Source organism: Vicia villosa, unplaced genomic scaffold (genome assembly GCF_029867415.1).
Source record: "Vicia villosa cultivar HV-30 ecotype Madison, WI unplaced genomic scaffold, Vvil1.0 ctg.000920F_1_1, whole genome shotgun sequence".
Lineage (NCBI taxonomy): Eukaryota > Viridiplantae > Streptophyta > Magnoliopsida > Fabales > Fabaceae > Vicia > Vicia villosa.
This window is the reverse complement of record NW_026705414.1, coordinates 441649-469401: the sequence shown is the minus strand read 5'-3', so window position 1 is coordinate 469401 and position 27753 is coordinate 441649. Positions and strand designations below refer to the sequence as shown.

The 27753-nt window shown below is 35.1% G+C and overlaps 2 protein-coding genes across 2 annotated transcripts; both read right to left on the bottom strand.

Annotated features, from left to right (window-relative positions):
- Positions 1 to 681: 681 nt before the first annotated feature.
- On the bottom strand, positions 682 to 1840 carry LOC131632245 (uncharacterized). Its single transcript, XM_058903029.1, has one exon. The coding sequence runs from the start codon at positions 1747 to 1749 to the stop codon at positions 862 to 864; it is 888 nt and encodes a 295-aa protein (XP_058759012.1). The 5' UTR covers positions 1750 to 1840; the 3' UTR covers positions 682 to 861.
- A 1761-nt stretch (positions 1841 to 3601) lies between these two features.
- Positions 3602 to 4622, bottom strand: LOC131632249 (uncharacterized). The gene has a single exon (XM_058903032.1). The coding sequence runs from the start codon at positions 4575 to 4577 to the stop codon at positions 3693 to 3695; it is 885 nt and encodes a 294-aa protein (XP_058759015.1). The 5' UTR covers positions 4578 to 4622; the 3' UTR covers positions 3602 to 3692.
- Between the last annotated feature and the right edge of the window lie 23131 nt (positions 4623 to 27753).

The window sequence follows — 27753 nt, the reverse complement described above, 5'->3', positions numbered from 1 at the left end:
CAACTTCATATCTACTATTTTATCATCAATAGAATGCATGTTAGCATCTGATTTTAATACGTACTCTATGATTGAAGTGGTAATGTTTCCTATACACTCAACTTCCAACTCACCCCTTTCTTTTTCACTTGGCATCACATGGATAAACAGAACTCTGCATTTTGCTAATATAAATTTTCAATCTCTCAAATAGAATGCATTATTTTGAATTTGTCTGCTTTCACTGGATCAATTGGAGGCATGAGGAATCTTCTTGTCCTGGTATTAATACAATTAGTACATTATGATGACTATACTTTGAAGTGTCCCAGACTTCATATCTATTGTTAACTCCTAATTTTAATACTAATTTGATGGTCCTCGCTATTATTAACATATAAAACTTTAGAACACATATAAGGTTTTTTATTTTAATCATGAACCTAATAATAGTTTTGAGATTGACTACTAGGATATTCATTTAAGTTGACCTTGAGATTCACATGGGCATAATGCATAGAAATGGTAATCACTTACATTTATATGCGACTGAATTAATAGATTAAATTTTATTAATCAGTTACTTAATTACTTCTTTGGTGACTCTTGAAGTGAACAAATTTGCTGACTTGTTTAACTTCTCTTTTCTTTCAGATATTTTAATGCAGAACATTTGGAAGAAAAGGGGAAAGTGAAAGATAAAGATTTTGAAGGGAAGTGAGCAAAAGAGATTGATGTTGAACTAATATTGATCCTTAAGATAATAATATTCAGTATTAAAAATAAGATATATTCACATTCATGTACAGATATGTAAGTATGTAACACTCATGGGAGGAAAATTGAGTGCACAAAAATGATATTGACAGTTTGACACTATGATTAGTGGTTGAATATGTTAAGAAGTGAAACTCTATTTCTGATTAATTTTCTTGACATGCGCTCAACTTCTATTTCTAGATCTTGAATGCACATCTCCAAATTTTCCAGTTGACTTTGAACATTTTTAGTACATGAAAACTTGTTGCTGATGAGAGACTGTAAAGCTGCATCCACCATCTCAAATTCATTTGTGTCTGATTCTTGAGAATCACAAACTACTCTTTTGGAATGCATCAACTTGGATATTACTGACCATCTTCCGTTCTTTGCGTGTCCTTTTGGATCAGAGATAAATAGCAACAAATGTTCTAGTGAGCTTAGGGTGACTGCTTCCGCTTCTTTCAAGGATTGAAGCATGGGCGAAGAGTTATTTTCTTTATTGTTTGAGGAAGAAGAAATCAACTCATTCTTCATTGATTTCAAATTTACCAACGCCTTTCGGATTTGCTTCTTCATGTTCTTCCTAAAAGCCATGTATTTTGCACCCTCAACTGTGAATCCAGTTTCGTTGCCTCTCCTTCTGATTATTGATTGTAGTTCATGGATTCTTTCGGTTGATATCAAAAGAAAATCCTTAGCTATACTACAGATATCCAAGATCCTAAGTGATCCTTCTAGTAGGTCATCGACACTTTTTTCATTGCACTCTTGTGCTAAGGTTTGTTGTTCAATTGGCAATTGAAGCAGTTTATCAATGCAGTCATGCAAATCCTGCGTGCCATTAAGTTTGTTGCATACCGAGGATGATGATGCTGAAGAGACGCCTTCAGAACTCTTCAATCTTTGCAAATTACCCTCAAATTGTGATACAAGAGGGTGAGGTGCGGAGGGTAAGCTGTTGCTGCGAAGATGAAGAGAGCTTTTTGTGTTTGTTTCAATGACTGCCATTTTTCTCTTCTAAGTTTATTTGAAAATTTGTGTTTTGGTTGGCTTTTTCTCTTCATATATATAGCAAACATAGCAACCAATTAAAGGAGACAAGAAGAATACTTTTGTTTGTTAAATGTCACCTAATTAGTATGCAATTATATCATCTTGATTTGGATCTCAGCTTCCTCACCATGATCTGTCAATGCTCTTCATTCACCAAGCTTCCAATTCACCCCTCAAATATTTAATTTGGAATCATGTTGATTCTGACAAAAATGGCATCTTTACAATATAATACTTTATACATAGAAATGCATCATGCATGCATTGTAAGAGAGCTTTTGTTGGAGGATGAGAAGATGCTGTTTTGTAGCATAATTATCTTTTAGTCTATGAAGTTGTCTGCCTGCAACAGGACATATTAAAAGCAAGGAAAGTCTTGATCTTTAGCTACTGTCAAATTGGTTACTTTTTGGTGGCGATGTTTATGCAGTGTTCCCAGCTTGACACCTTCATAATTTATGTTTGTTGCAGTTACCTGTTTCATTAACATGTGAAAATAAGCAATTGATGCATGATGGTTTGCAGAAGCTCACTTTTAAAATAATTCTTTAAGAGTACTTTCAATTGACTCATTCTCAAGAGTGTTGTTACCTTTACTAATGACACTGTTAATTTGCAGGATTAGCCTTTGGGACCGATGATTGTGTTGGATGTGAGTGTCACTTTTCTCTTTCATATAATGATATTTTCAACGCAAAATCCATATTATATCAAAATCTTCCATTCAATAATAAAATTCATTTGCATGCACGCATGGACGACTATTCTGATAGATGAAACCATGACTACAATTCTTATGCACATGACTCTGTTCAAGAGACAAGAACTGCAATACTTATTGTTTCAATGCATTAAAATACAGCTATAAACGTATGAATGGGAAAGACACCAACCCAATTTTCATGATCACCAATTTCTGTGTCATTTCATGTCTAATTTAAAAAATTAAACTGCTTAATGGTTATCTCAACTCTAATTCCAAATTCATGTACTTTGAATATTTGATCAAGAAAAATATGTTGTTAGGTAGTATATATTAATTTAAAGCATTATAACCATGAATCATGATCTAAATAAAGTTATCTAATGCAATTATATCATCTTCCAACTCATCCCTGTATTTTTAACTTGGCATCACATGGATAAACAGCATCTCTGCATGTTGCTAATATAAAATTTCAAACACTGCTAATCATGCATCTTAATGTCTATTTTATCATTTGTTTGCAGAAGAAGAAGCTATTCTATTCTAAAGTATCATGCAGTCTTTGAACTTGTCTGCCTTCAGTGGATCAATTGGAGGCAAGAGGAATCTTCTTGTTAAGGTATCAATACAATTAGTACATTATGATGACTATATTTTACAGTATCCTCAACTTCATGTCAATTATTTAAAATCAATATTCATTGTTAATATAGTGCATGTTAGCTCCTAATTTTAAAACTAATTCAATGGTTCTCGGTAGATGAAACACAGCTAGCTTCTTTATCTCTATTATTAGCATATAAAATTTGTGATTGAATATGTGCAAAGTTTTCATTTAATCATGGGCCCAATACAAGTTTTGAGATTGACAACTCTGATATGCATTTAAGTTGACTTTGAGTATCATGTTGGCATACTTAATTTTTGCGAAGGTTAACAATTATTTTATTTTTCATCCTTCATTATTTTTTTTTACCAAAAAGAGAAACATAAGTTTATCAAGTGAAAAAATTTGTTGAAAGATAAGATTTTGAAGGGAACTAAGCAAAAGAGATAGATGTTGAAATAATAAGGGTTAGATCCCTAGATAATAATATTCACATAAAAAAGAAGATATTATCACAATCATGTACATTTATGTAACACTCATGGTGCAAAATTTGAGTGCACAATAATCATTTAGACACTATGATTAGTGGTTGAAGATGTTAAGAAGTGAAACTCTATTTCTAATTAATTTTCTTGATATTTGTTCAACTCCTGTTTCTAGATCTTGAATGCACATCTCCAAATCTTCCAAATGACTCTGAAAATTTTCAGTAGATGAAGACTTGTGGCTGATGAGAGACAACAAAGCTGCATCCACTTTCTCAAATTCATTTGTGTCTGAATTTTGAGAGTCACAAACTACTCTTTTAGAATGCATCAACTTGGATATTGCTGACCATCTTCTGTTATTTGAGTGTCCTTTTGGATTACAGATAAACAGCAACAAATGTTCAAGTGAGGTTATAGTGATTGTTTCTGCTTCTTTCAAGAATCCTAACATAGGTGATGAGTTATTGTCTTTGTTGTTTGAAGAAGAAGCAATCAACTTCGTTGCTTTCAAATTTGCCAACGCCTTCCGAATTTGCTTCTTCATGTTCTTCCTCAAAGCCATGTATTTTACACACTCAACTTTGAATGCGGTTTCAATTCCTCTCTTTCTTCTGATGACTGATTGTAGTTCATGCATGTTTTCCTTTGATAGCAAAAGGCATTCCTTAGCTATACTGCAGATATCCAAGATCCTAAGTGATCCTTCTAGTAGGTCATCGACACATTTTTCATTGCACTCCTGTGCTAAGGTTTGTTGTCCAATTGGCAATTGAAGCAACATATCAATGCAGTCATGCAAGTCCTGCATGCCATTAAGTTTGTTGGATATCGAAGATGATGACTCTGAAGAGGCACCTTCGGAAGTCTTCAATCTCTGCAAATGGTCCTCAAATTGTGATATAAGAGGGTGAGATGTGGATGGTAAGCTGTTACTGCGAAGATGCAGAGAGCTTTTTGTGTTTGTTTCAATGATTGCCATTTTTTCTTCTCAGAAAGCAGAAGTTTACAAGGTGAAAATATACAAGAGTTTATTTGAATACTTGAGTTTTGGTTGGCTTTTCGCTTTATATATATAGCAAACAAATGAAGGAGACAAGAAGAATATTTTTGTTTCTTAAATGTCACCTAATTAATATCATCTGGATTTGGATCTCGGCTACCTCACCATGATCTGTCAATATTCTCCATGCACCTCCAACTCATCCCTCAATTGTTTTCTTGGGAATTGCGTTGATTCTTACAAAATGACATTTTTACAATATAATACTCAGAAATGCATTATGCATGCATTGTTAAGGGAGCTTTAGTTGGAAGATGAAAAGATGCTATTTTAAAGCATGATTATCTTTTAGTCTATGAAATTTGTCTGCCTGCAACAGGACATATCGAAGACAACGAAAGTCTCTTGATCTTCATCTACTTGTTGGTGGAGATGTTTATGCAGTGTTCCTAGCTAGACACCTATTAGTATATGTTACTCCCTCCGTCTTATAATAAGTGTCCCATTTGAGTAATGCGCGGTTTTTAAGAAAATGATTGGATGTGTTGGTTTTAGTAAAAAAGTTAATGTCATTTACTAGAATGCCCCTATTAATAGTAGTTGAATAACGTGAAAGTTAATAAATAGGGGTATATAGTGGAAAAATAATAATGATTAATGCATTGGAATTTTAAATGGACAATTAATTTGAGACAAAGAAAAACTGCAAATAGGACACTTATTATGAGACGGAGGGAGTACCATTTTGTTTGTAGCAGTTACCTGTCTCATTAAGGTGTGAAAAGAGCAGTTGATGCATGGTGGGTTGCAGAAGTTCACTTTGGAAACAATAATTTTTAAATAGTATTACTTTTTTCAAGTTGTTGTGATTAATAATTTCTTGTTGAATTTTCTATAATCTTGTTGGTTTGAAAATTAGGACAGATAAAAAACACGTGTGCTTTGGTTTCATGCCATTTTTATAATATTTTGTAGAGATTGTCTCACCTCTCAATTGAGTTTAAGAGGTGTAGTGAAGGGACAGATTAGATTAGCTGAAAGTTTTGCCCCTTTGACCCTAAGTTCAGTAACCTTCAAGTTTCAACTATCTTTTGCCGCTCACAATTTGTATTAAAAAGAGTGCTTTTTATATTTTGAGGATTGACCTCATACAAATAGTATGGTGAATGATTAATAACGAGAAATGTTTTGTTTGTTTTAATATTTTTTTTTATTTTAAACGAATATATTCGCTGCGAAAGTAGGAACAATACACTGAAAGGGTATAATTGATATCTGACTTAAAAATTTTAGATAGTTGAATCAGAGACGAAGAAAGTGTCTCAAAGTCAACTGAGAAATGATCCACTGTTTTAGTAGTTGTATTTTTAAAGGTTTCTAAATGAACGATTGGAAAAACAAGTAACTCGTTAATTTAGAACACAGTAATAACGTGTTGACAAAAGTAGGTATTACCAATAATTTTTATTATTTTTCTACAAATATACTTCTCGTTATTAACCGAAATAAGAAATGTGTATGAGTAAGTCTCGAACACCAATCATCGTCCTAAATCCTTATTTATAAAATCCTTAAGAACAAGTTTAATTACTTGCAAAAAAAAAGTAAAAAATCGACTGTCTTAGATAAACATGAAAATAGTAAAACTCGATAATTGAATTGTGAGATACTGGATCGAACTCTAGTATGGTCGAAAGGTAGCTTCTTGGTTCGACAGGGTTAAGCATGAAGTCGAAGGTTGTTCACATGCTTGTGTCGAAGATGCTAGGGTTGTTAGCATGTTAAATTAGGTTTTAGTGTTATGTTTATCTCAAGAGGCATACCTACGGAAGATTCTTGAAAAGTTTGGTATGTCGAATTCGAAGCCAGTTGTGACTCCAACAAACCCTCAATTCAAGATGAGTATTGATCAGTGTCCCAGTACTGATGTCGAAAGAGCCTATATGAATAGCATCCCATATGCTAATATAGTTGGTTCTTTGATGTATGCTATGGTCTGTACTAGACCCGACATAGCATACGCAGTAAGTCTTGTAAGCAGGTACATGGCGAATCCTGGAAAGGCTCACTGGCAAGTGTAGCGGGGAAAATCTGATATCGAAGCCATGGGATTGACTCGAATCAATATTTCGTTTGAAATCGCCACCACGCTTTATTTTTTCAAAGGAAAAGGGAAAAGAACGAAAAACCCAAAGTTTTGTTTTTAAAACAAGAAAGAGATCTCAGGTACGGGTGTTGATTATATGAGGGGAAGGTTTAAAGCACCCCTCATATCCGTGGTACTCCACGGGAACCTTTTTGAAAATCTGTGTGTGTGTGCTAAAAAAAGAGTTTGTTTTATTTTTAAAATAAGCTCGGCAAAGCGTTTAGCCTTGGGCCTACATACCTCCTCGGTGCAATGGAGAAGTCAGAGCTAATGTAGTTCCGCTTAAAGGGAAAACGGTTTAAAAACGAATAAACACTTTATCGTCGTTGGAGAGAAATACTCAGCCATTGATCTTGAGCATGAGAACAAACGAGTTCTTTGCATCGCTAATGAAAGAAGGGCTCCAACTCGGATAAAATCGACGAGTATGCCACTAGCTCTCTCACGCGGAAAAGATCTCATTATATCAATCAATTTCAAAATCGTGGGGTATAACCACTCGTTTCGACGATTAACGGTGTCTAAACTTTTGAAGAAAAGCCACTAAGGGCAAAAGATATTTTTTGAGAAAAGGTCTTGAAAAGGTTGCAAACATAAGAAGGTTTTTGAAAAAGGGAGAAGATTTTGAAAATTAAAGAAGGGGAGGAGATGAAGAGGCTATCCTATTGCGTAAAATAAAAGCTAAGGAAAGAAACGGTCTAACCAAATAAGAAGCCAACATTTGACATTAAGAGTCAATGTAGTTTTCCCATCCTTTGGATTTATCAATACCAACACATTAACACTTGGGGATCCAGATGAACTTATTGTCTTAGCACCACTTTTCATTAAGCACATTAAGATTCTGACGAAAATCGGGCAGAGTAACGGCTGTTTTCGGGTAAAATCCTTATCTCAATGCCTTGGAATTAACCATCAAGGGCTTTCAAGGAAATACCTGCACATACAAACAAACAACAATCCAATGCCAGACAGACAGAATAACAGCAGAGTAATAACAGAATAAGAGTCCAGAGGCACTAGGTCCATAAGTCCGAATCTCCAAAATGCTAGGGATAGTAACCAATAGTCCAAAGAGAGCCTTATGTATTTTTTAGATTTTTGTTGTTTATTAGTGTTTTAGCATAAAAGTAAAGTATGGTCCAAGTGGACAAAAAGAAAATAGCGGAAGCATAAACATATGTCCAAGTGGACAAAGAGAAAATAGCAGAATTATAAACGTCCAAATGGACAAAGAGAAAATGGCGGAATGTAAATATGATGAAATGATAAAATAAAGCGATAAAGCGAGAAATATAAAGAGCGGTATAATAAATGGCGGAAATTAAAGTTAGTTGTTAGATGTTAAAGATAACCATCTTGAAACTTGTCAAGTATGTTATCAAAGTTAGTAATGAAGATCGATGGTGAGTGAATGATGTACTCGGATTTAAATTCAATGGAGGTTTATCAGAAGCTTGATAAAAATCATAGCGACTACACGATAAATACCTCCACAAGTCTTAAATCAACCGCATACAATTCTCTTCCATATTTGATCTTTTTTATTCGGGACACGAAATATTGCGCTATGTTAAGCAGATCGCCAAGTGATTTATGTAGAAATCACCCTACAACGAGGCCGGTCAAAACTTTATGTGCTAATGCATGCGAGAAGAACGATATGTAGATCGCCTTCCGAAAGCAATACCGCACGAAAAGAAAATAGGTAGCGATCTAGTCTTTACTAAGAATCCATAAGAATTCTCAAAGTATTAAGACTTTCATCGATCAAAAGAAAAAAGGAGAAGAAGAAGATAAAATGCATAAAGTAAAATCAACTCACACTATCATTAATATCATTCATCTAATATTATGGATTTGGTTCTTTCAAACCTATCAACATCCTAGATCCAATGATATTAATGAAGTGGAGGAAGTAGGAAGCCAAAACAAGCATAGAAAAGGCAAAAAACCACATTCTGCCAGCAGGAAATCGATTTACCTCTGTAGGAAATCGATTTCCTGAGTGCGGAGTTCAAATTTTGAAAAAAAAAAAGGTGGAAATCGATTTCCTACAGAGGGAAATCGATTTCCTGCACACAGCATTCAAAAAATCAGCATTAGGAGGCATAAAACTTGACTTAAGCAAACATACAAACACCTTATGATCACACATCAATTGGAGCACGAATTTTCCATCAATTCACCATCAAATAGCACCAATATAGCATCAAAGATGCATCACACACAAGCAACAAGGATCTACATCATGATATACTAAAAGGATGAAGAAAATTTACCAAATCTTGAACAAAACTTGGATCTACTTCAAGAATCACCAACACAAATCTTGATCTCTCAACAATTGAAGAAAAAAGAGTGAAATGGATGGTGGCTTAGCTCAAAGTTTGTGAGGTTCAAGATGTGACTCACAAACTTTATGAAAGAAAAAGAGCTTTGGTGAATTTGGTAAGGATGAGGAGAGAAATTGCAAGGGGTTTGTTGGCTCTCAAAGCTTGAGAAATGAGAGAGTAGAGGGCTCTATTTATAGGATGAGAGCAAGAGTAGTGGTAGTTTGGTCTTTTTGCATTTGGTAATTAGCTTGTGTTTAATTGGTGATTAAAGTGGCAATTAAATGGTAAAAAGTGGTAAAATGGGGTTTAAGTGGGTTTAATGAAGAGAATTATTTTGATGAGGTGGAAAATTGGTACAATGATCAAATAAAAAGGTGCCAAAACGATGTCAAGCTTCCTTCCTTATATTTTTTGAATTTCGCCTTAAGGAAATCGATTTCCCCAGGAGTGAAATCGATTTCACTCTGTTCCAGAAGAGAATTTGGCGCAAAATACACTAGGGAAATCGATTTACCCAGGAGGGAAATCGATTTCATGCTGTCCAGAATGTGATTTTGTTGAAGATTGCTGCAGGGAAATCGATTTACCCAGTAGGGAAATCGATTTCATCAGTCAAAAATGTGAAAAATGCCTTGTTTATTGCATGTCTTGGCTTGGTACCTACAAAACAAAAGCCTACAAAGAAACAAAGCAATAATTTTGGTATTTGGGTTAGTATAATATGCATACAAGATAAACAATCATTGGTGCTTGATGGTCCCTCTCATTGATGAGGTGAGTGCAACACCATAAACAAAACTTCCAAGTGAAGCTATTGATTAGTGATTGAGATATGAATGATATAGGATCTTAGGGTCAAAAATTGGGGTATGACAGCAAGCATTGAAGTGGATTTTAAGGTACATAAATGGGTCTCTGAAAAGAGTCTTAATTTATGGTGGAGCCTTGGGTGAAGATGGTAAAGCAGCAATTGGAGGATATGTCGACTCTGATTATGCAGGTTGTATGGATTCCAGAAAATCTATTTCTGGATATGTTTTCACTATGTTTGGCACAGCAATTAGTTGGAAAGCAACACTTCAGAAGGTTGTTGCTCTATCAACCACTGAGGCGGAGTATATTGCATTAACTGAAGCTGTGAAAGAAGCATTGTGGCTTGAAGGTTTTGCGAAGGAGGTGAAACTTCAAGGTCGAGGTATCACTGTTAAATGTGATAGTCAAAGTGCAATACACCTGTCGAAGAATTCAACCTATCATGAGCGAACTAAGCACATTGATGTGAGGCTGCATTTCGTCAGAGGAGTAATCGAGCGTGGAGAAGTCCAAGTGCTGAAGGTTTCGACTGAAGACAATGCTGCTGATATGATCACCAAGACATTACCGAGTTGCAAGTTTTTCCACTGTATGCAGTTGCTAAAGCTGCATGAAGAAAGCTAGTTTGTTCCCTTGACGTTGTAGAGTTAGGTCCAAGGTGGAGATTTGTGAGATATTGGATCGAACTCTAGTATGGTCGAAGGGTAGCTTCTTGGTTCGACAGGGTTAAGCATGAAGTCGAAGGTTGTTCACATGCTTGTGTCGAAGATGCTAGGGTTGTTAGCATGTTAAATTAGGTTTTAGTGTTTAAACCCTAATTTGTTAAGTTAGCTTGTTTATTAAGTTGGCTTGTGTAATGGGCCTTGTGGAAAAAGCCCATTAGTTAGTATGTTAGGTTTTATTATAAATAGCATACTAGTCTCTCATCATTGCTAAGTTGTAAATCCTAATTTAGGGTGAGAGAGGTTATTTGTTATTCTTGTAAACTTGTAATCTTATTCTAAGAGAAAGTGAAAGAATAGCAGTTATAACCAATTATTGTGTTCCTCTTCTTCCTTGTCCTTTATTCTTCCTTGTTTTATACTTTGTTCTTGGCATTGAATTCACAACATGAATTGGTTTGGATGAACGATAATCTTTTATTACTTCAATATAGATATACACTTGCGGTATGTAAAAAATGTGTTAATTAAAAAGTTCGACCGGCACTATTAGCACAAGCAACATGCATCTTTTTGATGTAAAAGTAACATTGAGAAGTTTGACACTCTAAAACAAAGTATATAACCTTCACAATACATAATTGTTTTGAATTAGAATTTCATGCAATGCTCTTTATACCAACTTTTTTGTTCCATTTTGACAAAATATGTATATATTTAAAAAATGTATTGTGTAATTCTGAACATTAGATATGAAATAGCCATTTATATTCATTAAGCATAATATGTATTCATAAGGCATAATTATGTTCTTATTATTGATTATGTAATTCTTGTATATTACAATATGGAAATATTTTTCTATATGAAATTAAAGCCTAACAGTTAGGCCATCAACCAATCACATTTTATATTCACGCACCAAGCTCAAAATAATGTTGAGCACGAGGGGGTGGATTGAGAAAATTGATAAGTGCTATATTATAGCCTAAGATCCAGACCCAAGAGATTCCTAAAAATACCTCAACCCTTTAATTGATGAGAATTTATCCAATTCACTCTGAAAACACCGGATAAATATTTCTCACCATCATTGTGTGAACTTGATCTAACATAACAACAACCCTAAAAACCTCTAATAATGCTACACTACAAAGGGTTAGTACGTATTGTACTTTTAGCAAGTATAATTGACGCCCACCATAGGTCTCTAATAAAATTGACCTGGGCCACCATCACGTCATTTGGATAGATTGCTAACCACGTCTTTAAACCTTATATCCAACACGGTGAATATGAAGGTAGCATCCCCCGAACAACAAGGACTCTTGTGATGAGGAGAATGTCATGGTAGAAATGTGTGCTGCCATGGATGACTTACATCTATAGAACCAAACTCTAGAGAATAATGTCCTTCACATCCAATAGTGTAAATAAGTAAGAAAGAAAGTTGGAAGGTCATTTTCCAACTCACAAGCAATTACTCATGCGGAGTATTTGTACAACATTTCACAAAGCTACAAAAAACAGACAACAAATGGGTGAGAATACATCTTACAATTGTTAATGGTGAAATTAACAACAGGATTGTAAACGAAACAATAACAATTATACTATTATCACAAAACACAATCACAATTCAATTTATAATGCAAATGCTAATGTACTAACTTCTCCTTCAATATGCATGTGGGGCCGTTTTTTGGGATTAGAGGTTTGTTACTTAATGTTCCAGTCTCCAATTCCTCTCTGAATTGTGTCCCTCTCTAGACATGAGACCGTCATGGTTCCTCTCTTACGTATACCTAACTCCAAAATATATGCATGCATGATCATGTATAGCAAACAGGCATGCAACTCAAACAATCATCAAAGTTATCTCAAATATCATGCTCAAAATAGGTTCCACTATTGAACCATACGTTTGTAAATAATCAGGCCTCAATGTAATCTCACGGATTACTAATCTCAAAAATATAATTTATTTAAATAATAGAGTAGATGTTATTCTCAACAACTCTAAATTCAACAAAAATACTCAAAACATCTCAACAAGTTATTATATTTTTTTTAACTCAATGACAACTCTAAAGTACTCTAAAATGCTTAAAAGGAACTATATGAGTTAACCTTCACGAGTGATAACTCTATTTATTCTAAGGGTTGACAATTTAACTCAAAATACTCAAAATTGATGTATACGTAACAAGAAGGTCACTAATTTCAAAAATTGCTCAAAAATCAATGAGAAATTCCCTAATCTTGAAATTGCCCCAAATCGCATGGACCCACCGCTGACCCGCGGTCGTACGATGCCATCTGCGTCGCGCGGTCGTACGACGCCTCCCCGCCGTCGGGCCAAACCAGAATTTGGCCACCACCATCTCAGCGCGGCTTTCCGCTGGCGCGACTTTGGTCGTCGGCCACCACCACCACCACAGCACGGCCCACCACCGATGCAACACGTTTCGGCGCCGCCGCCTCGATTTCGGCTATCTCGCGATCGCACCCCGCTGCGGCTTTGCTGCGCCCCCCTTAAAACTCAATTTTTTTTATTTTTTGTCAAAAACATCAACAGAAGAATAGTAACATAACCTTAAACATTGATGAGAACACGTGCAAGGAGGATTTCAGCACTAAAAAAGACAATAATCAGCCGGATCAAAGGCATATAATTGGAATTATTGAGGGTAATAACAAGAGAATAAGAAGAAGGTTAACCTGAAGGATGAGACTCTTACGAGGAACAACAAGATGCAAGCTATAGAAACTGCAAAAAAGAGATCATGTTTTCAGCATAACATCCAACAAATAAGAAACAAGCATGACATGGAGGTTAAAAGTACGTAAGAGATTCTAAAAAACCTGAGCATAAAGACTCTAGAGAAGACCCGTGAATCTCATACGGAGGAGAATAAACATCATATAAGCTTGCTTTTTTCCAGGACACATGGATGTCAGTAACAACAACAGTGCTTTGAAGTGTGTTAACCTTGAAAATAAAAGATAAGAGAAGACTTCAAAATTACAACAAGGTTAGGACAAAAATAAGGAGTTAGAAGACAACATTACCATGATAGATGATTGCAATAACATGACTTGATTATACAAACTACAAACATTACATCAAAACAACAACAACAACAACAAGAATGTTAGAAAATGGAATATGAAAAACAAGAAAAAAAGACAAGCACGTTGAGAATGAGAGCGAGAGGATACTTGAGAACCTTAGTTTGAATACCCAACCTCTTACTTACTGGAATCAACAACGAATCTCTGAAACATGTTATACATAATAAAAAGACTATATGTTAACATACACAAGAACAACAATAGAAAAATCACAAATATGGAAAGGAATAGGAAGGATGATGAAGATCATACTAACCAGATAGAAGCTTGTAGAAGCTAGGCTAATCATCATAACAACAAAAAATCATAATCTTCAGTAAAAAACAACAAGAAGAACCTAGGAGGCTATAAAATGAAAAATATGAACAAAGACAAACAAAATGAAGCGGAGAATGAAATGATACCTGATCACAGAATTAAACAAAGTAGAACCGTTTTGGATGAGATCAAGAAGCACAAAAAATAGAGTTTAAGGACCAATTCGGGAGCTGAGAAAAACATGTAAGGTCAGAATTTCGAGGATAAGGAAGCTTGTCACCAAATGAAGATAAAAGAGCATTCAAATGATCGGTAACTACAACATCACTATCAGAAGGAAACTATCAAAAACCACAACCCTAAGAAAGATATTCCGATATATGAAAGTAGAAACACTGATAAAAAATTGGTTATAATGATACTTATACCGATGAAAAAGTGTGGAGTTTACCAAATAAGGGTTGTGAGAAAATCATCACTGATGCTAGTTTGAGCAAGGATGGATACTAGGGTTTATACGAAATAGTTCGTAATGGTGAAGGCAAAATGATGCATTTGAACTCCTTTAGAGTAAAAGGAAACATGGATCTACTGGCTGCTGAAACGATGATAATGAATGTTGCTATGGATCGAGCTATCAATAGAAAGGCGAAAAGGACAATTTTTTAGTCGGACGACAAAGAGATTGTCAAACTAATGAAGGGTTAGGTAGATGATTTACCCAGAAAAACCGTTGGGATGACATGTCATACGATGTGGAAGAAGTAGAATCAGACTCAATAAGCCACTTTCAACCACACTAGTCGCAACAACAACACTAAAGCTCACATGATAACTAATGTTTATGTTTTTAAGCATTACCAAACAAATGAACCAAATTAGGGTTCATGGTACAGTTCTTTTTGAAAATCGAACCGAACCATTATATAAGATCACGCGAACTGAACTGAACCGTTTCAATTTTTCTAAAACCGAACTGAACCAAAAGTTTTGGTTTAGTATAACGGTTATGTATTCCAAACCATTAGAAGACAAATTTTTCCAAACTAAATCATTTGTTAAAGAACCAAACTGTTATATTTGATTTTGAATTAAGGTAAGCACATTTGTTATCTTGTTTGTGTTTGAATTTGTTGCAGAGAATTTGGGCGCATGTTAAAGAATGCTAACCTTGTTTGTTAATGCAGATGCAGGGAAGAAAAGGATGCAATTTCTTCAATTGGTACGATGACGAAATGTCTGTTCGTGCAAAGGATGTTATTTTGTCACTAATGAAGAGAATTGATGAAATTAAGCAAAAAGACAATATAAAGTTGAAACGAGATGAGGATTTGAGGAAGAAGCTTAAGTTTTGGCAATGATTAGTTGTTGCATCTGTTGTGGTCATAATAGGATTGATCTTATTTGTTATCCTGGAGAATTGAAAGATGTGATGTTTAGCTATTATTTCTTGATACTGAATATATGAGAGGATTTATGTTGTTTAGGTGTTATGTTTAGTTGTTGTTAGGTGTTTGGTGGAGATGTTGTGTTTGTTGTGGTGTACTTATTCTTGTTTGAAGGAAAATGAAAGTTGTTGAATTACATTGAGGTTTTATTGAAAATGTAAAATTGAATCAGTAAATTATGTTGAACCAATTGTCAAAATAGTGAAGCATAATATAATAGCATAATGTAATTGTCATCACATCTCTAAAATAGTCATTACATAACCAAGCAAATGTACCATCATTATATCCAAACCAAAAAACATTTATTTGTGGAGCATAACATACATTCACAGCACAACTAACCTTTAAATTGCATCCATACAAAACAAAGAAAAAAGGAACTTAAGTCTAATATAATACTGAGATGGTTGTGTCTGTGGAGCTTGTGATCCTTGAGAAATAACTTTAGCATCATTTGCCTTATGTTTCTTATTTTTCTGCTTGTTTCTTCCCTTTGGAATTTGCCTATCAGCAACATTTTTGCCCTTACATGTCCTATTGTTATGCCCATATTTACCACAATGTGTGCATTTCACTGTCTTCAACTGCCTTGGTAGCACACCATCATTTTTTGGCTCATCATTGGTCTTGTTCCTTAATTTCTTGCGCCTTCATGATGCCCTTTTCGTGACTGATGGATGGATGTGCTCAGTATTTATGACTGGCCATAGTATTGGTCAATTTGATGGTAGCACAGTGAAAGCATAAGTTGCAAGGCATTGTGATTTTCTACAATTAACCAACAATAAAGTAAGTAACCACAAAGTTATATACCATATAACAATAAGTAATCAAGTAAGTAACATGTTACATACCTATAGTAAGATGACACATAACTTTCAACAACCAAACCATTGTGCCAAATGCAGACAATAACATGTGCACAAGGTATACTAGCTAGGTCCCTTTTACGACCAGCACAAGTCTTTTCTTCCAGATTCACAATATATGTGTCAGTTTCATTACACATACTGAACATAGTCATTTCCATATCACCATGCCAAGTTGCCTTCCATCCCTCAGCAACTCTTTTGTTTTTCTTAATTATTGTCTGAACCTTGGGACATATATCACCATTGAACCTTTCAAGCATTTGCCTTTGCTTCACAATCCTCACAATTATATAATGCTTGACACCCTCAAGCAAAGGAATTATTGGTTTCTCCCTTATGCTAAGTATTTCCCTATTGAAATCTTCACACATGTTGTTGACCTGCAAATCACATGTTGTGGTAGTGCTAAATGCTAATTTAGTCCATTGTGCAGGTTGGACCTTGGAAATTTCATTGTATGCATCTTCATTTATGTCCTTCATTTTTTGCATTGCATGGTTCCAATCTGGCACAATAGTAGCTCTAGCAGCTTTCCACAACAGTTCCTTCATGTGTGCTCCTGGGAATCTCTTCTTCAAATTTCCATATAGATGTTTAACACACACCCTGTGTTATTCCACATTCTCACCAAGTCCTTTAATTACCTCCACAAGTCCCTGACATATTATACATACTTATAAAAACAAAAAAATTAGTATCCATATTATACATAGTTATACAAATCAATGTTGACACAGTGTTATATACATAGTTAAATACATACCTTTTGTTGGTCAGAAATAAATGCATACTGTCTAATGCTAATTTGGTTAAGGCTTCCAACATTAGGTCAACAAACCACTTCCAAGGATCTCTTGTTTCAGATTCAACCATAGCATATGCAATAGGCATTATCTGGTTGTTTCCATCCTTGCCTATAGCTGATATAAGCTGACCACCATGTTCACCTTTCAAGAAACAGACATCCAATCCAATTAATGATCTACATGTGCTGGCAAATGCATCCTTCCATGCTTCAAGGCAAATATAAATCCTCTAAAAAATAGGTCCTATTGCAGACTATCCACATTTGATAATCACTATGCTATTAGGATTTGACCTTATAATCTCTTCAACATGATTCCTTAAGTGTGCATATTGCTCACTTGCAACACCTTCTATCAACTCCAAAGCTCTCTTCTTTGCCCTATATGCTTGAAAATGATTGAGCTTAACATTCCATCTTATAAATGCTTCTTCTGTCAATCCACTTGGTTTGATATGAGGAGTGTGCCTAATCAATGGAATAAACTTCTTTGCTAGCCATTTAGTTTTAGTCTGTTTGTTGCCAGCAGCTCTAACACATTCATGATTTGGTTTCAAACTTGTCACTTGCCAGTACTGACTTCCACTTCTTTTAGCAACTAACATATGAAATGGGCAACCTGATTGACATTTCACAACAATCCTAATTGCATCATTTTTCTTTAACCATAAGTTAGTCCTTGTTTCAATAACATTGTCCTTCACAACATCTACGATGACCTCCTTTGAGACAAACTGCATACCTAACTCAAAGCTAACTGGATCACCATTATCAGGCACTTTGAAAGTAGGGAATTTCCTTTTCTGAACAACGTCATAATCACTTTCAACTAGAATATGCAAATCACTTTCATCTTGGTCTGACTTTTCATATGTAGCAACTTATGATTCATTCAGATTACCACCCTCCTGATTATTGCCAGCAAATGTCTCAGTAAGTAATTCATGTGTCCAATCCCATTCTTCTCCTTCAATAGGTATATCTAAGTCAGTTTCAGTTTCACTTTCAACTTCACTTGAAATATAGTCCTCATCTTCTTCAGTATCAGAATTAGCACCAAGATTCCTATCAACTTCTTCATCAATTCTTACTCCATTAGGAACTTCCATATTAACATCTTCAACATCATTATTATCCAAAGGAACATCATCATCCAAATGAACATAATTATCCAAAGGAACATCATCATCCAAATGAACTTCATTATCCAAAGGAACTTGATCATCCAAAGGAAATTCAGTATTGACATCACCATCCATAGGAACTGAATCAAAATTGGCTCCATTAGTACCTTCTTTCTCAGCATTACTAACATCCTCATCCAAAGGAACTTCATTAATGACATCATCTTCCAAAGGGCCTTCATCACCAAACTAAACTACATATGGTATATCCACTTCATGTTCAACAAAGACATCTACTAAGTTACGCCCTTTTGAATCTGCAACAAGCTGCAACAGGTCACCATCTGATTTTAGAGGCTTGAGTCCATGCTTAAATGAGAGTTTTGGATGTTGGTACCATAAGCACTTAAACTTCGTATACCTAACACTAAGGACCAAGCTTTCAATGTGCTTATAGTTCACAGAATCAACATCAACACTTAAATCCATCTCATAAACTAAACCCTCCATGTAACATTTGACAGGAAAATTAACAAATCTACCCCTATGGTTAATACGTAGCTTCAACATTTGTACTTCACTTGACCTGCGAATATCAAGACAATAAAATAACCATCCATACAAAATACACTATAGAAATAGAAACCCTAATTTCTAGTCATCTGCTTTATTGAACACAATATACATGAATAGACATAGAAGCCCTAATTGCAGAACATAAGCTTTGTTCAACAGAATAAGCATGAATAGAAATAGAAACCCTAATCGCAATAGATACCTGAATGTGTATTTCGGGTTCTGCTCCTCTCTTCCGTTGGATGCCATGCTCTTCTATGCACTTCTTACGACACTTTTGGATAAAGAACCTCTTACAAAGAGTGAAGAAGAAGGTTTTCTGGGTTGGAGACGAGAACGTTAAGAAGAAATGGTGAAAGTGAATTAGGGACTAGGTAATTTTATCATTTAAATTTTATCAGACTTTTTACAAATAAAGAAAATGGATTAAAATTGTGATATTCCATGTAAGCCATGTCACATAAGTCTTTTTTTGACACATCAACATTTGTAGAGGGGGGAAGTGGAGGTAAGGACCAGTTTTGTGATTAAAAAAAGGTAGGATCATTTTCATGAGTTGACTAAAACACGAGGACCAAAATTGTATTTAAGCAAAAAAAAATAATCGACTTTTTTTTTGAAAAAAATCAATTTTTCTTTTCGAAAAAAATCGACTTTTCTAGTTTTCGGGAAAAATCAATTTTTTTTCGGTTGGACAAATCGACTTCTTTATTTTAAAAAAGAATCAATTTTTTTTTTATTTGCGAAAAAAATCGATTTTAGAAACTAAAGTGACAAACAGTTCGATTTAACGTTAATTTGAGATTGTTTAATTGCTTAACAGACCAATTATAGAACCATTAATAAAATATACGTTTGGTTCACTAAACATTAGTAATGGTTTGATTATTAACTCCAGTTCGGCGGTTCGATGCAATTCATTTTTTTTAACAACCTTAAACCAAATAATCAAAATGAGCCCGAGACCCACTTTTACTAATTACTTGGTGTTGTTAGCATTTTGGCATTAAAAAAAAGTTATATAAGTTTTTAGTTCCTATAAATATAGCGAATTTCGGTTTTAGTCCCTCTAAATTTTTCCAAACAATGATTCTCTCAAATTTTCCCGTCCCTAAATTTGGTTCCTCCCCGTTAGTTTTCACTAACGAAGGCTGACGTGGCACGCCATGTGGAGAATAACTTGTTAAAAATCTAAAGATGATTGAGATTGCGGGGGTTTTAAATGGATAAATGGGTAAAAATCTGAAAATGATTCAATTTGATCAATTTGGATAAATGGATAAATGTGCCTATAAATAACCCTAATAATTAGAGGTGTTCGCGGGCCAGTTTTGTTCGATTTTGAGAGAATCTGACACCCAAACAGATTAAAATTTAATGGATTGGTTTGAATTGAATTTGCAAATTTTTACAATAAAATCCAAACCGAACCGAACCGAGAAACAATGGGTTGGTTTGGGTTGGATTGATCGGGTAGATAAAAAAATACAAAACATTTAAAAAAATAACTATTTATAGAAATTAGTTTTTCATAATAATATAAAAAATCTAGTATTAATAGTGATCAATTGTAAATATTAGATTATGTCAAAAAAAATTGTAAATATTAGACAAGTAATTTTTTTCTAATAGATTCAAAAATATCTAACAAGAAAAATATCCAACTTAAAGACTTTTTAATCTATAACTAGTCACTTGAATTAGTATGACAATAAATGTGTTTCTAATAACAAATTAGAATAACATAACTTGTCCATATACAACATTTTACTTTTTTTCTTATCGAAGTTGAATGCTTGAGAGTAATTTTTATTATAATTAATTATTGTTGGTTTGAGTTAGGCTTGCAGGTAAAAAATCGAAAATCCGATGCCGAATCAATTGTTATTGGAGTTTATTGGTTTAGTTCGATTCTTGATCGAACTGAAAAAATGTACAACCCAAACACTATGATTTAGATTCTAGTTTGATTTGAATTTAGGGTTAAATAAGTTTTTCGTCCCTCTAAATATTTGAGTTTTCATTTTTAGTCCCTCAAAAAATTTCCTTCAACTTTTCATCCCTTAAAAATTTTCCGTCTCAATTATTAGTCCCTGACGTCAGATTCCACTAACGGTTGCTTAAGTTGCAGCCTACGTGTAATTAGTTTTTGTTTTTGTTTTTAATTTTTTGTATTAAATTAGCTTAGGTGGTATTTAGTGGTCCTTCTACATTCAGAATCCCTAATTCTACGTTCAAAATCCCTAATCCAAAAAACATTTCAGAATCCATAATAAAAAGGTGTGGTCCCTTCTGTTCCCTTCAATCCCTCAGTGCGCCTCTGTGGTCCCTCCATTGACGAAGATTACGCAGCTTGTTGCGGTCCCAAGAACAACAAGGTAAGGCCCACTTCATTTTTGTTTATTCTCTGCAGTACTGATAGTATCTCTTTAGTAATGATAGTAATAGAAAACGCTTCCAACTGTATTACGTACCTGAAAGCTAGGGTTTATGAGATTTCTTAAAAACTGAACCTACCTTTGTTTTTTCTTGAAACGTGTATGAAATGGGTTTATTTAAGGTGGTTTTCTATACGAAAGGTTCTTTTGTAAAGGATGAAGGGTTAACATATGAAGGGGGGACGTTTATGCTGTTAGTGGTCAAGACCCAGATTATTGGTCATATTTTGAAGCAATTGACTTGATTAAGGACATGGATTCTTCATTTAAAATCGAAGATGTTAAGATGTGGTGGAAGACAGAAAAGGAAAGTCTTGGAAATGATCTTAAACCATTTGATAATGATGTTGATGCAAGTAAGTTAGTCGTGTGTGCTGAGGAGAATAAGTGTGATGTCGAGATATATGCAGAGACAAAATTACTTGGTAGTGAGAAGACTTTCATGGAGAGGTTAATAGGGAAAGAAAAAGGCCATGTTGTTGATGAGGAAATTGAAGAGGTTAATAGTGAATCATCTGAGGACTCATTGAATGGCATACACTTTGAAGACAGTGAAGAGGAGAGAATGCATGATTTTGATGATCTCATTGGTGAAGGTCCAAGTCATGTGGAGAAGGGGGGAAGAGCTAGGAATGATGATGCTGGTAATGGTGTTGGTGATGGGACAAGTAATGTGAATGATCCTGTTGGTGCTGGGACAAGTAATGTGCATGATCCTGTTGGTGCTGGGAGCAGTCAAGGTATTAAGAAGGGTTTGATTATTGATGAGATGGATAGGGAACATGTAATTGATGATGGTTACATGACTGATGATATTGACAGTGGGGCAGATGATGATAGTGCTGATGAGAGACCACCAGTGATCAGATTTAATGAAGGTGAAAAACTAAGAAAAGAGTTCCAATTCAAGGTGGGAATGGAGTTTGCTTCTCTAAAGCAATTTAAGAAGGTTGTGCTTGAACACAATGTGTTGAATGGTAGGGAGGTGAGGTTTGCCAAAAATGATTTAACAAGGTGTAGGGTTGTTTGTAAGGACAAAAAACAATGTGACTACACAGTCCTATGCAGTAGGGTTCTGAGAACAACAACATTTAGGATCAAAACTCTATATGCAAAGCACAAATGTGGTAGGAAGTTCTTTAACAAGAATGCTAATGCTGATTGGGTCTCTAGATTTATTGTTGACAAATTAAAGAACAACTCAGGTATGAAATTGAATGAAGTTGTGGCTGATGTAAGACTTAGGTATTCTACTGAAATTACTGGGTGTAGGGCTTTTAAGGCCAGGCAGCTAGCTAGAAAGGTTGTTGAAGGAGACTCAGCCAAGCAATACAGTATGCTTTGGTCTTATGGAGCTGAATTGAGGAGGGCATCAGTAGGAAATACATTTAAGCTGAATATTTCTGGAACACCTCCAAAGTTTGAAAGATGCTACATGTGTTTTGATGGAACTAAGAAAGCATTGAAGGTTGGATGCAGACCATTCATAGGGTTAGATGGATGTCACCTCAAAAACAAATATGGTGGGATCTTGCTGATTGCTGTTAGTAGGGATGCAAATGACCAATACCTTCCTCTTGCCTTTGGAGTTGTGGAGACTGAAACTAGAGACTCTTGGAGTTGGTTTGTTAAGTTACTCCTTGAGGATATTGGCCATGAAAATAGGTGGTGCTTTATGTCTGACCAGCAGAAGGTATTTGTACATTATTCATGTTTCTTTATTTCTGTTAGTACCTCATTACTGTTTCTCTATTTCTGATCTAATGTTAATTGTGTAGGGACTTGTAAGTGTATTTGAGGAAGAGTACCCTGAGTTTGAACACAGATTTTGCTTGAGGCATTTATATGCCAACTTTAAGAAGAAGTATGGAGGTGGTACACTATACAGAGATCTCATCATGGCTGCAGCAAAGGCCACCTATCTTGAAGCACATGAGGAGAAAATGAACCAGATTAAGGAGGTTAGTTTAGATGCTTATGATTGGTTAAATGCTATACTCAAACATAAGTGGTGTAAGCATGCATTTCCATTTCACTCTAAGTGTGATGTTCTGATGAACAACCTAAGTGAATCCTTTAATGCAACAATTTTAATGCAAAGAGATAAACCTATTATCATCATGTTTGAGTGGATTAGGAACTATCTCATGGGGAGATTTGCCACTCTTAGGGAGAAAGTAGAAAATTACAAGGGAGAGATCATGTCAAAACCCCTTAGGAGGTTAGATAGGGAGATAGAAAAAGTGCAAATTGGTTACCAACCTATGCTGGTAGATTAACCTTTCAGGTCACACATGTTATGTTCACAGATAGCTTTGTTGTAGATTTATCAAAAAATACTTGTTCTTGTAACTTTTGGGATTTGGTTGGTATCCCTTGTAGACATGCAGTTGCAGCCATAAATAGGAAAGTTGATGATCCCATTAAGTATGTCCACAAATGTTATCATAGGGATACTTATTTGGCATGCTACAATGAAGTTATCACCCCTATTAATGACCAAAATAAATGGCCAAGGACTTATGACCCAAACATTTTGCCACCTAGTTTTAAGAGAGGTCCAGGTAGACCCAAGAAACTCAGAAGAAGAGAGCCAGATGAAGCTTCTCAAAACAAATGGCAAAGGACAAATACAAGTCACAGGTGTAAGACTTGCTTTGAGTATGGACACAACAAAAGGACTTGTAAGAAAAATAAACAACTAGCATGTGTTGAAGGAGAAGTGCCAAGAACTGTTGCAGCCACCCAAGGTAGTCAAACTCAAACTGCAACAATGGAGACAACATCAAAAAAAAGGGTTTGTATCTCAAATTGTCATTATACCATATATTTTTGAATGTCATTAGGCTATATTTCTGATTTAATTGGGATGGTTGCAGGGTGTGCCAAAGGGAACAACTAAAAAAGGAGTCCAGAACAAGAAAAGTAAGAAGACTAATGTTGCTGCAAATACTGAGTCCCAGCCCCAGCCTGATGTTGATCCTAACAATGTGCCTGAGCCTGATGTTGCTGCTAGTAATGTGCCCCAGCCTGATGTTGCTGCAAACAATGTGCCTGAGCCATATGTTGCTGCAAGTACTGAGACCCATCCTGATGTTGATGCTAACAATGTACCCCAGCCTGCAAGTAATGTGCCCCAACCAAATGCACAACCTGAGGTAACAAGTACACAATCTTCTGCTGAAGCCATGAGAATGTATTGTGGTATAGACCCTGATGAGCTTGAAGCATTATTGAATGATGATGAAATCTTGGATATTCAACCATTGAGTGTTGATGCAAGTCCTGTGAAGTCAAATAGGTCTGGCCCCAAAACTTCTGGCCCCAAAACTTCTGGTCCCAAAACTTTTATAGGCAAATGTCCTAAGGCACCAAAACCTACTGTCAAAAGCTTTAAGGTTCCAAGGCCTAAGTCACCAGCTCCTAATGCCAAAACTGTGGAATCTGATCCTGTAAGTTTGTTCATCATGCTGCTTATAAATGCCAAGTGTATTTTCATTGCTAATGCTAATTATCTTCTGTAATGACAGGTGAAAGCAATGATATCACCAAGGAAAAAGACCACTGTTGTTACATCTCCTACAAGAAAAAGTGACAGGCTTAATACATTAAGGACAAAAAACATAATGGGGCCTGGAAGGGATGCAGAGGAACCACTTGTAATTCCTGAAGATGATGAAGAAGAAAGTGTTGGCAGTGCTATAGGGTCAAGTAAGTGGGATGACATCCAAAGGAACATGACTCAATGAAGACCTATTATCATTATGTATTTTGATATTTTGATTTTGTACTTTGTTTTGGTAGCTGTATTATTATGTACTATGCAAGAAATGTAATGGAGCTCTACTTTTTGGTACTTTGCAACTACTATAATGGAGCTCCACTTTCTATGTGATTTGCAATTTAAGTAATGTTATCCTTATGTTACATTCATGTTATCCTTGTATTCTGCCAATTTACCAATTATAATTAAATCTTGCTATCAATTTACCAATTTGCCAATTTTGATCACTAATGATTTTTAAGAGTAAATTATGCAGAACATAACAATCTCATTTCATTGAAAATCAACTTAACATTAAAACACTACCACCATCACAAATGACATTACAAAGTTAATGAGATAAGACATAATTCAGCAACTAGAGTTCATAACAAGATACACATTTAGGATAAGGGACACAACAAGACAAAACATCTTCAATCTTCCACGAAATTTCTCTGTTTTCAACTTCGTCTTCAAGTTCTTGCTCTTCTTCCTTGATTCTTCATACAAGAACTTCATATGATTCACTGCCATGGCTGATGATTCACTGTTCATCGAATCTGCACCTTCAGTTCCAACATGGTCTACAAAATCATCATCCCATATGAAGAGATCACACGTTTCTGCACTCCTCCAATTAGGGCATCTCCAAAACAACCTACCCTTGTTTGGTCCATTCTTGCAGAGATACGACACCATACGAACATGACAACCACAAAACTTCCCAACACCAGATTTCACCGAAGCAGTTGACATGATGAAGAGCAGAACGAGAAGGAGATCAAAAGGATGAAAAAAACAAGCAAATGAGAAGATGGGGGACACGATTTTAGTAGATAGGAGACGAGGAAGGAGAGGTAGAAGAATAACGTGAAGAAGAACATACAAATTTGTGAAATTAGGGCAACTGGTGAAATTAGGAATCCCTTTATAAACTAACCTACTAATGCCACGGTGTCATTGCAGAATTAAAAAGAAAAATAAAAATTAATTACACGTAGGCTGCCACATAAGCAACCGTTAGTGGAATCTGACGTCAGGGACTAATAATTGAGACGGAAAATTTTTAAGGGATGAAAAGTTGAAGGAAATTTTTTGAAGGACTAAAAATGAAATCTCAAATATTTAGAGGGACGAAAAACTTATTTAACCCTTGAATTTATCCAAACCAATGAACACCCTGCAGTATATTATTGGTAAGAAGTGAGCGGGAATATTAAACAGCTAGCTACAAAAATGAGCGGGAAATATAAATCCACCAAAATGCCAATGAATCCAATTTATAAAAATATTAATACCTTATAATTAAAAAAAAAATCAAATTCCGATCATGAACTAAGCGTTTAATAAGCTCAACGTTCATTCCGCTCTCCACAATCGAAACCAAGGAGGCTAGGGTTCCCAAATTTGGAGGAAATAAGCGATACTTGTGTGGCAACAAGCTGCGAGTTATAGACATCAAGCTGTTGCGGTGGCTGTTGAATGGTGCCACGGCCTTACCTCCTACAATGTTTACTCACCACTTCTTTCTAACCGCAAGTCAGTTTTTTTTTTTTTCTCTCAGTGTCAAATTATTAGCTTAGTTTTAGCATTTAATTGATGAAGATGAGGGGAGCCATCTCATGCTCATGCATAATCCCTAAATGGCTGATGTTGAAGGACATAGGAATGCCTTTAGTTAGCTTGTGTAATTAGTTTTGGAATTGATTTTGATTTTCTTTTGGTTGCATTTGATGAATATTGATGCATATTTTTAACTTGGCATTACACGGATAGGTGTCCGCTTTGCATGTCGCAGGTATAAAATTTCAATATCTAAAGATCATGCATTGTATTGGCAATTATATATTTTGTTTGCAGAAGGATAAGCTATTCTACTAACAAATTGCATGCAGTCTTTGAATTGGTCTACCTTGAGAGGATCAATTAGGGGCAAGTGGAATCTTCTTGTTCAGGTATCAATACATGATGATGAAAATATTTAACATCCTCTAAATGACCTATACTTCAATTTATCATAATAAATTTATTAAAATTTGATGCTCTATATAATCTTAATCAAGTGCCTAACCAAAATCTCAAGCCTTTCTTCAGTTTTGAATAACCAACTCCAGTTTCTCCAAGTGGCTTTGCAGCTTTTTCTTGTTTTCAAATTTGTTTGATTGCTTCATCATGTTCGAAAAATTCACTCTCATCTACCAATTTTTTTGGTCTGCATTAGCTTGGAAATCAAAAGGAAACTGCTACTTACTTTGATTCTGTTGTTCATGAGGTAAATTGCATCAGGACATTTTCTCATGTTGTAATAAGCTAATTGAAGGTACCTTCCTTTCTATGTTATTTTCTCATTATATATTACGAGTCTTGGATAGAAAAGGAATCTAATCTTAAACATACATCAATAAGTACCAACTAATCAAGATTAGATCTTAACATTATCAAAAAAGTGTTTTTGAGTAGTGTCTCACATCAGGAAACTGTCAACTGTAATATTTTGTTTTAAGTTTTTGCTCTCTCACTTCCATGATTATGATAATTTCAATGCAAGTATTCACTTTCTATATAAAACTTGCATTCAATAATGCAGTTCATCTGCACGCATGCATGCACGTGTAGACTACTTTGATGCATAAACAATGGCTGCAATTCTTCTGCGCATGTCTATGTTGCAGAGACAAGATTTGCAGTAATTATTGTTTCCATGCATTAAAATAAAGCTATAAACGTGTGAATGAAAAAGAGACCAACCCAGTTGTATTTTCTTGAAGTCATG

What these genes read in the sequence shown, in the direction of transcription:
- LOC131632245 (XM_058903029.1), bottom strand. Translation starts at nt 1,749, where the DNA reads ATGGCAGTCATTGAAACAAACACAAAAAGCTCTCTTCATCTTCGCAGC.
- LOC131632249 (XM_058903032.1), bottom strand. Translation starts at nt 4,577, where the DNA reads ATGGCAATCATTGAAACAAACACAAAAAGCTCTCTGCATCTTCGCAGT.